Source organism: Chrysochloris asiatica, unplaced genomic scaffold, assembly GCF_000296735.1.
Source record: "Chrysochloris asiatica unplaced genomic scaffold, ChrAsi1.0 scaffold00005, whole genome shotgun sequence".
NCBI classification, from domain to species: Eukaryota; Metazoa; Chordata; class Mammalia; order Afrosoricida; family Chrysochloridae; genus Chrysochloris; species Chrysochloris asiatica.
The window spans coordinates 38,755,497-38,770,114 of record NW_006408523.1 but is presented as its reverse complement, the minus strand read 5'-3'; the positions used below and the strand labels follow the sequence as shown (position 1 = coordinate 38,770,114).

General features: G+C 41.0%; 1 protein-coding gene across 5 annotated transcripts in view; it reads right to left on the bottom strand.

The window, feature by feature from the left end:
- Positions 1–14,156, bottom strand: part of RBM26 (RNA binding motif protein 26) — a 112,356-nt gene extending 98,200 nt beyond the window's left edge. For 3 of the 5 annotated variants that reach the window (XM_006832015.1, XM_006832017.1, XM_006832018.1), the window contains exon 1: positions 13,637–14,156. In XM_006832015.1, coding sequence (XP_006832078.1) covers positions 13,637–13,707 — 71 coding nt within the window. In that variant the 5' untranslated portion in view covers positions 13,708–14,156. The remainder of the gene's footprint in view (positions 1–13,636) is intronic. The other 2 variants (XM_006832014.1, XM_006832016.1) reach the window with 1 other exon arrangement.
- Between the last annotated feature and the right edge of the window lie 462 nt (positions 14,157–14,618).

The window sequence follows — 14,618 nt, the reverse complement described above, 5'->3', positions numbered from 1 at the left end:
AATCCACAATAAAAACCTTAAATTAAAAAAAAAAAAAAAAAAGAATGCTGAAGGTATTGATCAAGTAATGTCTATAAAGTAAGTTGGGCATACACATGGTAGGGGGTAATGGACAATAGCCTTAGAGAGAACTGTTAAAAGAATGATACAGAGCTGATGATTACCTACCTCAATGGGGGACAGGGAGCAGAAGAAGGAAAGACAAAAATTAAGATTTCAAATCTAAACAATTGGAAGAGATAGAAATAGGCAAATCCAGAGAATATTTCTGAAACAAAGCTTGAAGTTTTTGGGTGAGAAATCCAGGAAGATATAAAGTTAGCAATTGGAGACAAACACTTAACGTTTAAAATAATGGCTAAATTTCTTTATTGGAAGAAACTCTTGGTAACTGATTTCTGAAACCCTATGGATCACCACAGTCTGATCTGCAACTGAGCATAGAAATGGCAAAGAACTGGGCAGCATTTAATTCCACTGAAACTCCATAGCAATACGAAAACTAAATGCATACATCTTAAAACCAAACAATAGTTTGGTTGACTAGTAAAAAAATTATGCCTTGAGCACTGTAGACTCTGATTCACAGCAACCCTATAGGACAGAGGAGAATTGTCCCAAGGCTATATATATACATCCTTAAGGAAAGGAGTTCTGGTAGCGTAGTGGTTACGAATCGGGCTGCTAACCTTAGGGTCAGCAGTTCGAAACTACCAGCTATTCCAAGGCTTTCTGCTCCCTACGTAAAGATTTATAACCTCGGAACCCCGGTACAGGGTCACTAGGAATCAGAACCAACTCAAAGGCACATAACCACTAACAACCACCTTAAGAAAGCCGACTTCCACTTCTTTCTTCCTCAGATCTGCTGGTGGGTTTGAACTGCTGCCCTTTTGGTTAGCAGATGAGCACCTCAGCCCCACTGTTGCGGCTGTTGTTAAGATCCTTCAAGTCAGTTAGCGACCCTGTATAAGGTTTCTGAAGTAAGGCTGGAGGGTGTGAACCACAACCTTGCAGTTCAAACTGATCTCTCAATCAAGTGTATTATCTTGCAGTGTCACATCAACCCCACTAGAAATAAAAATTTTGCTAAAGTTACCATTCTTTACCTTACCAGATTTTGTTTTTGTTATTGTTACGTGCCACTGAGTCAGTTCCGACTCATAGAGACCCTGTATAGGGTTTTCAACGATCGACTGGTGTGCTTGAACTGCCTGACCTTGTGGTTCAAACCAACCTTGCAGTCTAGCACATTAACCCACAGCCCCATACCAGAATTCCCTTATCAAATTGCTGTTGTTGTTAAAGTACCATGGAGTCAGTTCTGACTCATAGCGACCCTGCACAGGGTTTCCAAGGCTGTAAATCTTTACAGGAGCAGAAAGCCTCATCTTTCTCCCGTGGAACGGCTGGTAGTTTTGAACTGCCGACCTTGAGGTTAGCAGCCCAATTCGTAACCACTACGCTACCAAAGTGCCTTCTTATAAGATTAGCAATGTTTTTTTTCTGGACTTTTTTTTTTTTTTTTTGAAGTTTTAATACTCAAATTATTCAAGGATTTTTCGAAACTGATACTTCAAAACTGCTGGTGGTAATATAAACTGTTGTAACTATTTCAAAGACATATTTAGCAACTGAACCTTAAAAAAGTTTAACTCTTTGCTTCTAGGAATTTATTCTTAAGAAATAATTAAGCAAATACCCAAAGATTTATACATGGACAGGGATGTTCATTAGAGTAGAAAAAATTTGCAACTACCAGAGAATAGTGAAATAAGTTATAGGACTATCATGGAATACTGAAGAATATTTAATGGCATGGGAAGGCACAATTCAATTTGAAGCAGTTAAAAATAAGATTAAAACTTAATAAAATTTTTACAAAAATGTACTGTGGGTTGTTGTTGTTGTTGTCAGGTGCCATGGAGTCGGAACCGACTCATAGCAACCCCATGCACAGCAGAACGAAACGATGTCCGATCCTGGGACAACCTCATTACCGCCGCCACACTTGACGCCATCAATGATGCCACCTGGCTGATCCATCTCTTTTTGGGGTCTTCCTCTTTTTCTCTGACCCTCCACCTTACCCAGCATGACATCCTTCTCCAGCGACTGTTCTCTCTGGACCATGTGTCCAAAGTAGGAGAGACGAAGCCTAGCCATCTTGGCCTCCAAGGAGCACTCTGGCTGCACCTCTTCCAAAACAGATCTATTGGTTCTTTTGGCAGTCCATGGCACTTTCGGTATTCTCCTCCAACACCACAACTCAAAGGCATCAATTCTTCTACGATCTTCCTTATTCACTGTCCAGCTTTTGCATCCATATGAGGTTATTGAAAATACCATGGCTTGGGTCAGGCGCACCTTCATCCTCAAGCTGACATCTCTGTTCTTCTTCAATACTTTAAAAAGTTCCTGTGCAGTAGTTTTGCCCAATGCTAAACGTCATGTGATCTCTTGACTGCTGCTTCCGCAAGTGTTGATAGTTGATCCAAGAAGAATGAAGTCCTTGACAACTTCAATCTTTTCTCCATTGATAAGAATGCTGTTTATTGGTCCAGTGGTGAGGATTTTTGTTTTCTTTACAGTGAGTTGTAATCCATAGTGGAATAAATAAAACGTAAATTTACAAAGTTCCTAGAAACAAAAAGAATGAAAACACAACATACCAAAATCTTTGGGACATGGTAAAAGCAGTGCTAAGAAGACAATTTACTGCAATAAATGCACACATCCAAAATGAAAAGAACCAAAACCAACACACAAACACAACATCTCCAGCAACTAGAAACGGACCAGCAAAGTAAACCTACAGTCAACAGAAGAAAAGAAATAATAAATATTAGAGCAGAAATAAACGATATAGAAAATAGAAAACCTATAGACAGAATCAACAGGACAAGCAGCTGGTTCTTTGAAAGAATAAAATCGGCAAACCAACGACAAACCTACCAAAATAAAAGTAGGAAAAGACACAAATAACATGCATTAAAAAACCACCTGGGTGGTATCACAACAGAACCAATAGAAAAAAAAAAAGAATATTATGAAGAGTGGTACTCCAACAAATTTAAAAATCTAGAAGAGATGGATACATTTTTAGAAAAGCAAGACCTACCTAAACTTACAAGGAGCTCTGGTAGCTTAGTGGTCCCGAATCAGGCTGCTAACCTCAGGGTCAGCAATTCAAAACTACCAGCTGTTCCTTAGGAGAAAAATGAGGCTTTCTGCTCCTGTAAAGATTTACAGCCTTGGAAACCATGTACAGGGTGACTATGAGTCAGAACCGACTCCACAGCACATAACAACAACAACCTAAACTTACACGGAGTGAAGTAGTAAACTTGAACAGACCTATAACAAAGGAAGAAATTGACCAGGTCATCAAAAAACACCCAACCAAAAGAAGTCCAGTTCCAGATGGCTTCACCGTTGAGTTTTACCAAACATTCAGGGAGGAGCTATCACCAATTCTACTAAAATCATTCCAGAATATAGAAGAGGATAGAAAACCTCTATGAAGCAAGCATAACCCTCATACCAAAACCAGGGAAGGATGTCACTAAGAAAATTATTCACCAATATCCCTCGTGAACATAGATACAAAAATTCTCAACAAAATCCTAGCCAACAGAATTCAACAACACATAAAAAATACAACATCATGACCAAGTGGGAATTCTTATCAGTGATGCAAGGATGGTTCAACATTAGAAAAACAATCAATGTAATCACCATATAAATAAGAAAAAGGAAAAGAACCACATTGATGAAGATAAGGCATTTGACAAAATCCAACATCCCTTCCTGATAAAAACATCCAACAAAGTAGGAATTGAAGGGAAACTTCTCAACATAATTAAGAACATAAGGCGCTCTGGTAGCGTAGTGGTTACGAATCGGGCTGCTAACCTCTGGGTCAGCAGTTCGAAACTACTAGCTGTTCCACAGGAGAAAGATGAGGCTTTCTGTTCCCGTAAAGATTTATAGCCTCGGAAACCCTGTACAGGGTCACTATTAGTCAGACCGAACTCCACGACACATAACAACAACAACAATTAAGAACATATATACAAAATCAACAGCCTACATGACTCTCAATGGAGAGAAACTGAAAGCCTTCCCTTACAAACAGGAACCAGACAAGGATGCCTTTTATACCAATCCTATACAATACTGTGTTCGAAGTCTCAGCCAGAGCTATAAAGCAAGATAGGGAAATTAAAGGCATCCAAAACTGAAGTCCTGGTGTGGCGCTGTGAGTTAATATGTCAGACTGCAAAGTCGTTTGAACTGCATGGTCGGTGGCTCAAGCTCATCAGCTGCTCCTTGGAAACCCTATACAGGGTCGCTATGGGTCAGAATCGACTCGATGGCACATAACAACAAATTGGCAAAGAAGATAAACAACAAATTAGCAGATTATATGATCCTATCATAGACAATGCCAAAGACTCAGCAAAAAAACTACTGGTACTCATTGCAAGATTCAGCAAGTGGCAGGGTACAAGAGCAACATACAAAAATTAGGTGGATTCCTCTACACTAATAATGACTATAGACACTTTGCCAAGGAAGATATTCGGGCAGCTAACAAACGTATTAAGAAATGTTTACGATCATTAGCCATTGTTGTTGTTGTTGTTACGCACCGTAAAGTTGGTTCTGACTCATAGTGACCCTGCACAGGGTTTCTGAGGCCCTAATCTTTACAGGAGCAGAAAGCCTCATCTTTCTCCCACAGAACAGCTGGTAGTTTCGAACTTCCGACCTTGAAGTTAGCAGCTCAATTCGTAACCACTACGCTACCGTTAGCCATTAGAGAGATGCAAAACCAAACAACAATGAGATATCATCTCACACCAGCAATAACAGTGAAGTTCTAAAAAGCAGAGCACAATCAACCTTGGCAACTGGGACCTTCCTACATTGCTAGTGGGAATGCAAAATGGTCCAACCACTCTGGAAAAGAGTATGGCACTTCCTCAGAAAGCTGGAAAAAGAAATACTTTATGATCCAGCAATGCCTCTTACTTGGTATATATCCACAAGAAACAGGAGCCATAAAACAAGTAGATAAATGCACACCAATCTTCATAGCAGCACTATTCACAATAGCAAAAAAATGAAGACAGCCTAAGTGCCCATCAATGGAAGAATGGATAAGCAAACTTTGGTACATACACACAATGGAATACTATGGTACCTTGAAGAATAACAAGGAAGCTTCAAGCCACAACATAACATGGATGAACCTTGAGGACATTATGCTGAGTGAAATTAGTCAGTCACAAAAGGGCAAATATTGCATAAGATCATTATTGTAAAAGCTTAAGAAAAATACCCATACTAAAAGGGAAAAAAAAAATCTTTCTTGGCTGGGGGGAGGTGTGATAGAGGGAGGGGACAGTAGAGTACACAGGAAAGGGGGTAGACACATCACTGTTCAGATGTTTGGGAAGGCAATACACAAGAAGGGGGAGGGGAAAGAACAAGGTAGCTTGGGGGACACTGAAGCATGTTTGCATGGGTTAAATGGGACAGTGATGCATGCACAACCATGGAACAACAGGGCTCTGTGGTACAGGGATTGAGGCATAGACTAAAGGGAAATAATATTAACATGCTTGACTGTCTTAGGAATACTGGTTTCCCTTGTCTACTACAATTTTAAAATAGACACTTGAATGGGATAGAAACGAGTATCAGGAAACATGATTATAGAAAGCTTATAAGCCTATCTTCACTTCAGCCTTTAACTGACCGGAATACCTAAAACAGGGTTCTAGAACTTGCCCAGTGAAATACGCTTCTTGCAGAGCCTTTGTAATATATAGGACCTTAGGTGGAATCCTGAGCCCCATCCAGAGCCTTCTGAGGTGGGACATTCCCATTGGAAAGGAAAAGCAGACCAGCTTGCAATAGCTGGAGAAAAGGAAGATACTTCTTGAAAGAAAAGATCAGCAGGAAAAATCCAAAACAAAAATGGCAGTCTGACTGGCTACGACAAGAACAAGCAAGTTGTTCGCAGGGGAGCCATCAGGGCAAAACTCCCTCCAACACTGAACTCAAAGGGAGCACATGACCAGGCATGTAAGCTTGCTGGCTGAGTGATAGGGGGAAAGGCAGCAATGAAGATATGGGCCAAGTTTGATCACATTCCAAAGACCTGGAGATGAGACAGAGAAGAGGAAGGGCAGGCTGGTTGGTCCAAAGCGTGGTAAAACCTGGGGATTCCTGAGCCCATGGACAAGAACACAGCCACAGAGGGCTAGAGCTAAGAGTGAAACATTCAGCTGATGTGAAGTGAGGGGAGACACAAGAATGCCCAAACTTGCAGATAGTACCCATTTGACGTAGCCTCCATGACTTGATCAGAACTTCACTAGAGGAGGATAAAAAATTTTTTTTTTTTTAATTTGATAAAGGAAACAAGGATAAATTGCTACAATTTGATGAGCCTGACCTATATTTAGAGATGTAATTATCAACTGACAGGGAGGAGTCTTCACATCAAGTATCAATCCTATCCCTCTGTATACAAAAGGTTGATAGGGACAGGCAACTTGGACATTGGCTACCTAAAATGAAGGGGCAATAAAGGCACAAAGTGACTAGATTACAAGTTTTCAAGAGGGAGTTCAGTATAAGAGTGTGTGGGGCAAGGAAGAGTCCACTCTGAATAGTTTTCATTTTGTCTTGACGAATCTGGCAAAAAGAGATGGGGATAAGATTCTTATTGATTCAATAGTGAGTAACTGGGGATAAGATTCTTATTGATTCAATAGTGAGTGATTCAATAGTGAGTAATTGCAACTGGAGGCAGGCTTGCAGAATGTGCCATTTGGTTGTTTAAATTATTATATATCCTTGAGTGTTTTTGTGTACATCGCCCCCCCCCAAAAAAAAACAGAGAGGATAGAAGTAAATACTGTTGAATGATGATGCACAGAGGGGATTGTAATCATTGCAATGAAACCACAAGCATAAAACTGATGTTCTCCCATGTAAACTATCACTCAATTCAAATTAAAAACTTAAAAGAATCTATTGTGGAGATGTGTGTGTGTATATAAAGAACTGGCTAAACCCTTAAAAAGAGAAAAATAAATGCTAAAAGTAGGGCCTCCTGCCTGGAGTCCATTAAAAGGCTCAGGAAGAGGCTGAAAGAAGCTTTGAAACTCAACGCAAAGTTGTATTTCATTCCAGGGAATGTATCTTTAATCCAATTCTCAAATGCTTACAACAGACATATAAAACTTTAGAAATAACTGGTGCAAATTATAATAGCAAGCATCCATAGGAATAAGATGTCAGTAGTTACAAATGACTGGGGGGGGGGGGGGACATGGGAAGAGAACTTCCAAAAGGTGACAAGGATGATTTTGCATAGGAAAACCTAGTATTCAAAATAAATAAGCTGATTTAAAAAAAAAAGAAAGAGTGGCACCAACAATGTCTAATATAGATCAAAGAGTAAAAATACTTACATATTTCTACTTAATATACATGAATCTATTGGTAACATTACAGTAAGCAACTTGGGTTGAAAAAGAGTAATAATACTTCTGACATGGCCAGGGACTAAGTAAAAGTAAAAATGTTGACAAACATTTCAAAATTTACTAGTAAAAGTATAAGAAAGCTAGCAGGAAAGTGAATTGAAGAACAGTATGCTTTGGGGTTTTGTTTTGTTTTTTTTCTTTGTTTTGTTTATGTTTAGAAAAGTATGTTTTGGGGATTTTGTTTGTTTGTTACTGTTGAGATGAATCGGCCAGGTGGCATCATTGATGGCATCGAGTGTGCCAGCAGTAATGAGGTTGGTCCGGGATCGGACATTGTTTCGTTCTGCTGTGCATGGGGTTGTTATGAGTCGATTTCGACTCGATGGCACCTGACAACAACAACAACGTTACTGTTGCTGAATTTGTTTACCTTCGTTAAGGATTCCTGGTATGGTGATGTAGGAGAAGCACTGGAATGTTTACAAGGTCAGCAGTTCAAACACACCAGCTGCTCCTTGAAAACTCTATAGAGAGTCCCTATAAGTCAGAACCAATGCCACAGCACTTTAACAACAAAATTAAGGAATAGGAAATTGACTCATTGTGCCAATAGAATCAATGTTGTTTTTAAGCGCCCCTGGAGTTGCTTCCAACCAATCACGTGGCTATCAGCTCAATGCTTATCCTACAGCACCACACCAGTAGAAAGGAAAAGATGAAAGGAGGAAAATGGGATCAAAATTTCAGGAACAGAGCTCATCTTGCAAACAAGAGCAATGCTTCCTACAAGAAAGGAATAGAAACATATTTCAATTGGTGAGAAAGGTGTAGTAATGTGTAGTTAGAGAAGAAAAGACTAACAGAACAAAGAAAAGGATGCTTTCATAAACTCTGAAAAACTAATACACAAGATACAAAGAACTTAAGATTTCCTTTGCTAAAAAAGCAGACACTATTATGAAATTGTAATAGCAAAATAAGTACACAAAAATGGAAAATACTAAGGAAGTTCTACTGTAATGATAATAGTTAATTTCGAACATGGGTTTTGAAGAAAGTCTAAGTTTAAATGACTAAGTCACATGCTACAGCTGTGTGACTTCTGGCTAAGTTATTTAACTTCATGCTTTCAAGTGTCTAAGTTTCAGCACATGTAAAAGAGAGATAGTGGTGAATACCTCACAGAACTTCAGATAATCGTTGTTGTTTTCATTGCCATCTAGTCAATTCCAACTCATAGCGGCTCAATATAGGGTTTCCAAGAAGCAGGTGGTGAATTTGAGCCACCGACCTTGGGATTCAAACTGACCTTGTGGTCCAGAGCATTATCCCACAGTGCCCTTGTTGTTAAGTGCCGCAGAGTCAGTACTGACTCACAGCAACCCTGTATAAGGTTTTGAGGCTGTACCTCTTTGCCGGAGCAGAAAGTCTAATCTTTCTTCTGCAGGGTGGCTATGGACTCAAACTGCCAACTTTGTGGTTTGCTGTCCAGTGCTTACTATACAGAGCTACCACATTCTCTATAACAACAGTAGCAATTATAACGCAACCTATTTTTGTTTAATCAACCAATATTTACGGAAGACAAGGATAAGTAAGCTCTTAAATACTGTGTCTTTTAATCTTCTCAAATAAAGACAGAAACTCTAATTCTCCTAGTCTATCAAAGGGAAGGTACAATTGCCTAAATCACTTAGCTAGTAAGTGGCTGAGATTTGAACACTGCTCATGAGGTCACCATAAATTGGGGGCAGACTAAACAGCAGCTAGCAATAACGAAGTGGACTTGCAACAATAAGGGGTGCTTTCTTTACACAATATAAGCACTTGACTGCAAGATCAGTTTGAACCACAAGGTTGGCAGTTTAAACTCACCAGCTGTTCCCTGGAAGTCCTATACAGGGTCTCTATGAGTCAGAACGAAATCAATAGCAATTCACAACCAACAACCCTCCACAGCATTAACATATAGGAAATAACACAAGACTAGTATTTTGGTCATGGTGTGGCGCCATGGGTTAATGCGCTCAACTGCATGCAGTTGCTTTGAACCACAAGGTCGGTGATTCAAGCTCACCAGCTGCTCCTCGGAAACACTATATAGGGTTGCTATGGGTCAGAACTGACTCGATGGCACTGAACAACAACAGAAACTTAATACTTGCAATCTGGGCATATCATTGGGTCTACTGCCTATTTTCTAAAAAATTAAGGGGTTGGATTAATTATGTGGCTTCCCTGCAGCTAAAAAAGTCCCTGACTTTATGAAGCTACCACACTTCATGATGTATGTGGCACTGGAGGATAAGCACTGGACTGTTAACCACAAAGCCAGTGGTTCAAACCCACCAGCCGCTCCTTGAAAGTGCAATATAATTCAGAATCAACTCAATAGCACTTAACAATGCTATTTTTAAGATTAAAAAAGTTTAAGTGTAGCAAAAAAGTTTGTCTCTTTGAAAACTCAAAAAAGAACTTCACTGTTTTTTCCAGGTTTACACATTGTCTTTAAAAATAAAAACGAAAAACTAACATCTAGTTTTATTATAAGCAAGTCTTATGATGGAAATGTTTGAGAACAAAACATTAATCTTCAATATTTCAAGACAATTAACACATTTTCAGAAAATTATTAAAAGAAAACCCATAAACCTGATAAACCTACAAAACCTTTAATCAAAAGAGTAAAACAAAAAATACCTAGGCTTTAATTTCATGTTGCAGTTACACCAGGATTTTATAATGTCAATCTGAAAATGTTACTGCCCTTTGGTTCTATTCACCCCCATGCTCTCTTTCAATTTGTTTCAGTTCCTCAAAGATACCTTTTTGTCCTTTCATTTTAGAACTGTCATACGATCTCTTCTCCAAAACCTTTAATGTTCTTACAGATAGTCCCCTGTCCCAATGCTTTTGCCCCAGCAAAGTGTTCTCTTCATGCTGAGACGACATGTTACCATACCAGAGAAATCTTGCCTGACCTCCCTCAACATACACTTATCAGTATTCTGGATGTCTCTACATCATTCCGTATACTTGTAATTATTTCTTCAATACCTGCCTTCCCTGATAAATGGGAAATAGAAAGATGGTAATTTCATGTCTTGTTTCCTGCTATACATCTAGCATATTGCTCATCAGAGATTATATTGTATATACAATAATTTTGCTGAATTAATACATTCAAAATGTGGGACAAACCAAAAGCATGAGCTACTACTTTACACTAGTACGTAAAAAGTTGCTTAATACACTTTTTAAGGTTATACCTTAAGTTGCTGTTAAGAGTTGAGTAGGTTTGACTCAAAACAACCCTGAATAGGATTTTCAAGTCAGTTCAACTCATGGAGCCCCTGGATAAGGTTACCAAGGAGCAGTTGTGGTGAGTTTGAACCGTCAACCTTGCAGTCCAGTGCTTATCCTACAATGCCACACCAGGACTCCACACCTTAACCTAGGTCCTCCAAACTTTCTTCCCTCAACCATCTTAAAAATTTAAAGGGGGGAAGGGGGTCACCACTGCTCTACTATTGTTGGTAAGGCCCACGGAGTCAGTTTTGACTCATAAGCAACCCTGCATTTGAACTGTCTCGACAGCACTTAACAGCAGCAATAGGGTCCCAAGGTGCAGATGGGTTTGAACCACCAGCCTTGCAGTCAGTAGTACAGTGCTTATCCTACAGAACAACACTGCTCAACTAGTTTCTTATTTATTCCAACAGTAACAAACTACAGTACTATGTTGCTGTTGTTGTCAAGTGCCATAGAGCCAGCTCCGATTCACAGCGACCTTGTAAAGGGTTTCTGAGAAGCAGTTGGTGGGTTTGAACCACCAACCTTGCAGTTCAACAGATCTTGTGGTCCAGTGCTTTATCCTCAGTGCCACACCAGTATGTAAACACTATAAGTATTGGAATATGCTTTAAAAACTAAAGAAAAATTACAACCATACACACCAAGGAACTACCAATAAAAACCTCTTTTAAACTTAAAAAAAAAAAAAAAGTAGTATGTCAAACCCAAAACATTTTTTAAAGTTATCTATTGCTGAATATTTATGGAGTGCTTACAATACACCAAACAGTATTCTAAAATTTTAAATGTTCATTCTTTTCCACATTTTACAGATGAGGAAACAGAGGTACCGAGTTAAGCAACTTAACCAAAACTACATAGCAATGCAAGAGGTCAAACCTAGTCTTCTGACCCCAGTTATCCTTCTCAACCACTCTCTCTCCAATTCACTGAAATCAGGTTTTTATTGCCATCACTCCTCTCCAGAGAAGTTTAGCTTGCCAAATCTAAGAGCCACTTATCAAAACTCCACCTTGACATCTTAACTTGGATATGTAACACCTCACATGTAATGACCAAAATTAACCACCCTTCACTCTTCCCCTCAACCTGTACTCTCCAAATTGTTGTTAAGTGCCGTCGAGTCGGGTCCGACCCACAGAGACCCTGTATAGGGTTTTCGAGGAGAAGCTGGTGAGCTTGAACCGCCTACCTTGCAGTTCAAATGGCTTTGCGGTCTGGCGCATTAACCCACAGCACCACACAAAATTACTTAGGCTAAATTCTTAAGCATCATCCTTAATGTACTTTCCCCTCATCTCCCAAATTCAATCTATCAACAAATTCCATCAGATCTACTTATTGAGCAGTATTAGGTTGTCTCAACTGTCACTCTAATGCCAGCTACCATCATCTCTGCATGCAACACCTTTCAGAATGGTCTCCTTTCTTACAATCTTGACCCCTTATTTTCTTCAAAGCAGGTAAAGTTAAAATCAGATCAGTCCTTGTCTGCTTTAAATCCTGTGATGTCCTCCCACTATAAATAAAATCCAAACTCTTGTCCCTGGCCTAAAAGATCCTACAAGACTTGGCCCCTACCTATTTCTCCAACTTCAAGTTCTTCCATTCTTTCTTCCAATAGGAAGAGGCTCCTTGCAACCACAATGGCTTCCCTTCTCTTCCAGCAACACACCACATTCATCTCTAAATACAGGACTTAGCATTTGCTGTTGTTTCTGCAAGGAATTTTTTTTTTTTTTACCAGACTTTCATATGGATTTTCTTTCTCTTAAGTGTTATTCAGAGTTCACCTCCTCAGAGAGGCTCTCCCAGACAATCCCATGTGAAGTAAGCCCTCATCATTCTTTTACATTACCTTCTATCTATTATTATAATCTTCAGAGTTCTCTTATTATCTGAAATTCTAGAACTTCTTTATTTACTATGGCTTGTCTCCGCTGAAAAACCTCTCTTCAAAGTCTCCCACAGTACAATTAGTACGCAATAAGTTTATTCAATGAGTGCATTTACCCCCATTTCCTTTTAAGTATATTTACCAATTATGATAAAGCACCTGGACCACGATATATTTTGTATGGACTAAGCGATAACTCCTTAAAACACTAAATTTTCCAATCTAGAACATGTTAGCACTGTGAAACTTCCCCCAGGCCAACTACAGTATCCCATCTGAAACTAACTGTACCATTTCAGATGGACGGAGAATTAAAATTTCTCCCTCCTCCATAAGATGAACGAACGCGTAGGCGGGAAACGGGAATTTTACCCGGTACTTTTGCTCGCACCTGTTACATCTTCAATCAGTTAAGAGAGGTGCATATGGGCCCGAAAGAACAAGAGAGACGTGGCCTTTCTTTCAGGGAATATTAAGGTCGACTTCAATGATTTAGACTAGAGCTATCCTCTCTCTCGACGGCACTTGACAACAACAATATCCCCTAATTTCTAATAAGAGCCGCTCTCTTCACTTAAAGGAAGGTGAAATAACGCCCGCATGCTCCAAAGGAAAAGAAACCGATTGTAAGGCCCTCGGCAAATATACGTGTTTGGAAGTTGGGTCAGTCTACATATAACGGGAAAACAAGAGCGAGGCACCGATTCAAGTTCTTCCTCGGCGATCGACAGAAAAGGCAGTTCAAGCTCTCGGGGGTACACCGAAGCTACAGGCGACGGTGCTACACAGGGAAAACACAGACCCCTGGGATCCCCGTTTGCCGCTCCGGCCTCCAACGCAGGCACTTGGCGAAAGAGCACACATCTGTGTCCGCCTAGGTCCCACGCCATCCCTACAAGATCACTCAGGTACTCACATGGGCTCCAGAGTCTTGCTGAGCCAGGACTTCAGTGCCTCGAAGTTTTCAATGATCATTTTAGAAACCATCCACAGCGGCCCCGAGGCCCGTCACACTCCTCCTCCGCCCGCCCAGGTCGCGGCCGCTACAGCCGCCGCTGCCCCCGCCCCCTCCTCCGCGCGCTGCCCGCGTGGGCCGCGGTGGGAGGCGCCGGTGGCAGGTTGCCGCGAGCCCCGCTTGGTCACCAGTTTCGCTGGGGCCGCCGCAGGCTGCGAGTCCAAAAGGCGCCAGGAGCTCCCCCTCCCCGGACCCCAAGCAAGGCAGAGGCAGCGACGGTTTGCCTGGGCCCTCCCCCTTGCCTGCACCCCAGCAAATCTTCCCGGGCCAAGACCACGACACGCGCCTAGACCCGGGCTTCTCTCAGTCTCGCGACTAGGTGCTTGTTGACCACGCAGAAGAGGCAAAAATGAAGAAAGCGAAGACTAAGGGCAGCTCAATGGGAACGGTTCGGGGGGTCTTCCCGGCTCCCAGCACCCCCAAGAAGATGGCTGCCGATATATCTCGCGAGAATTTATGAAGTATCGCGGTGTCTCCCGGAGCCTGCTGGGAAGAGACGTAAGATCGCCGGAGAACGCGTTGGGGAAAGTGGTTGCTTCTTGCGTACTTGCGTGGCTTGCGGCTTTTTTGCCTTTTTACTTTCTGGTCCAATTAGTGAATAAAACCTTTCACCGTCAGACTGCTGAACCCAGAAATTACTTAAGCCCCGCTGGGTCTTGGTAGCGTCAGCTGGAAAGCGTCCACACCCGCGTACAGGTCCAGGTGTGCTGCGTTGCGCTACCTCCTCCGCTTACCCCAGTATCCTACTGATACCATAATGTGTGTGCTGTGTTTGGAAACCATGGGCTACTCTACTATAGCCACTGAGCTCTCTAAAGGATTTCCCAAAACTATTGGACTTGTTGGGAGAGTACGAATGAACTAGGGATCCCGCAATTGAAAG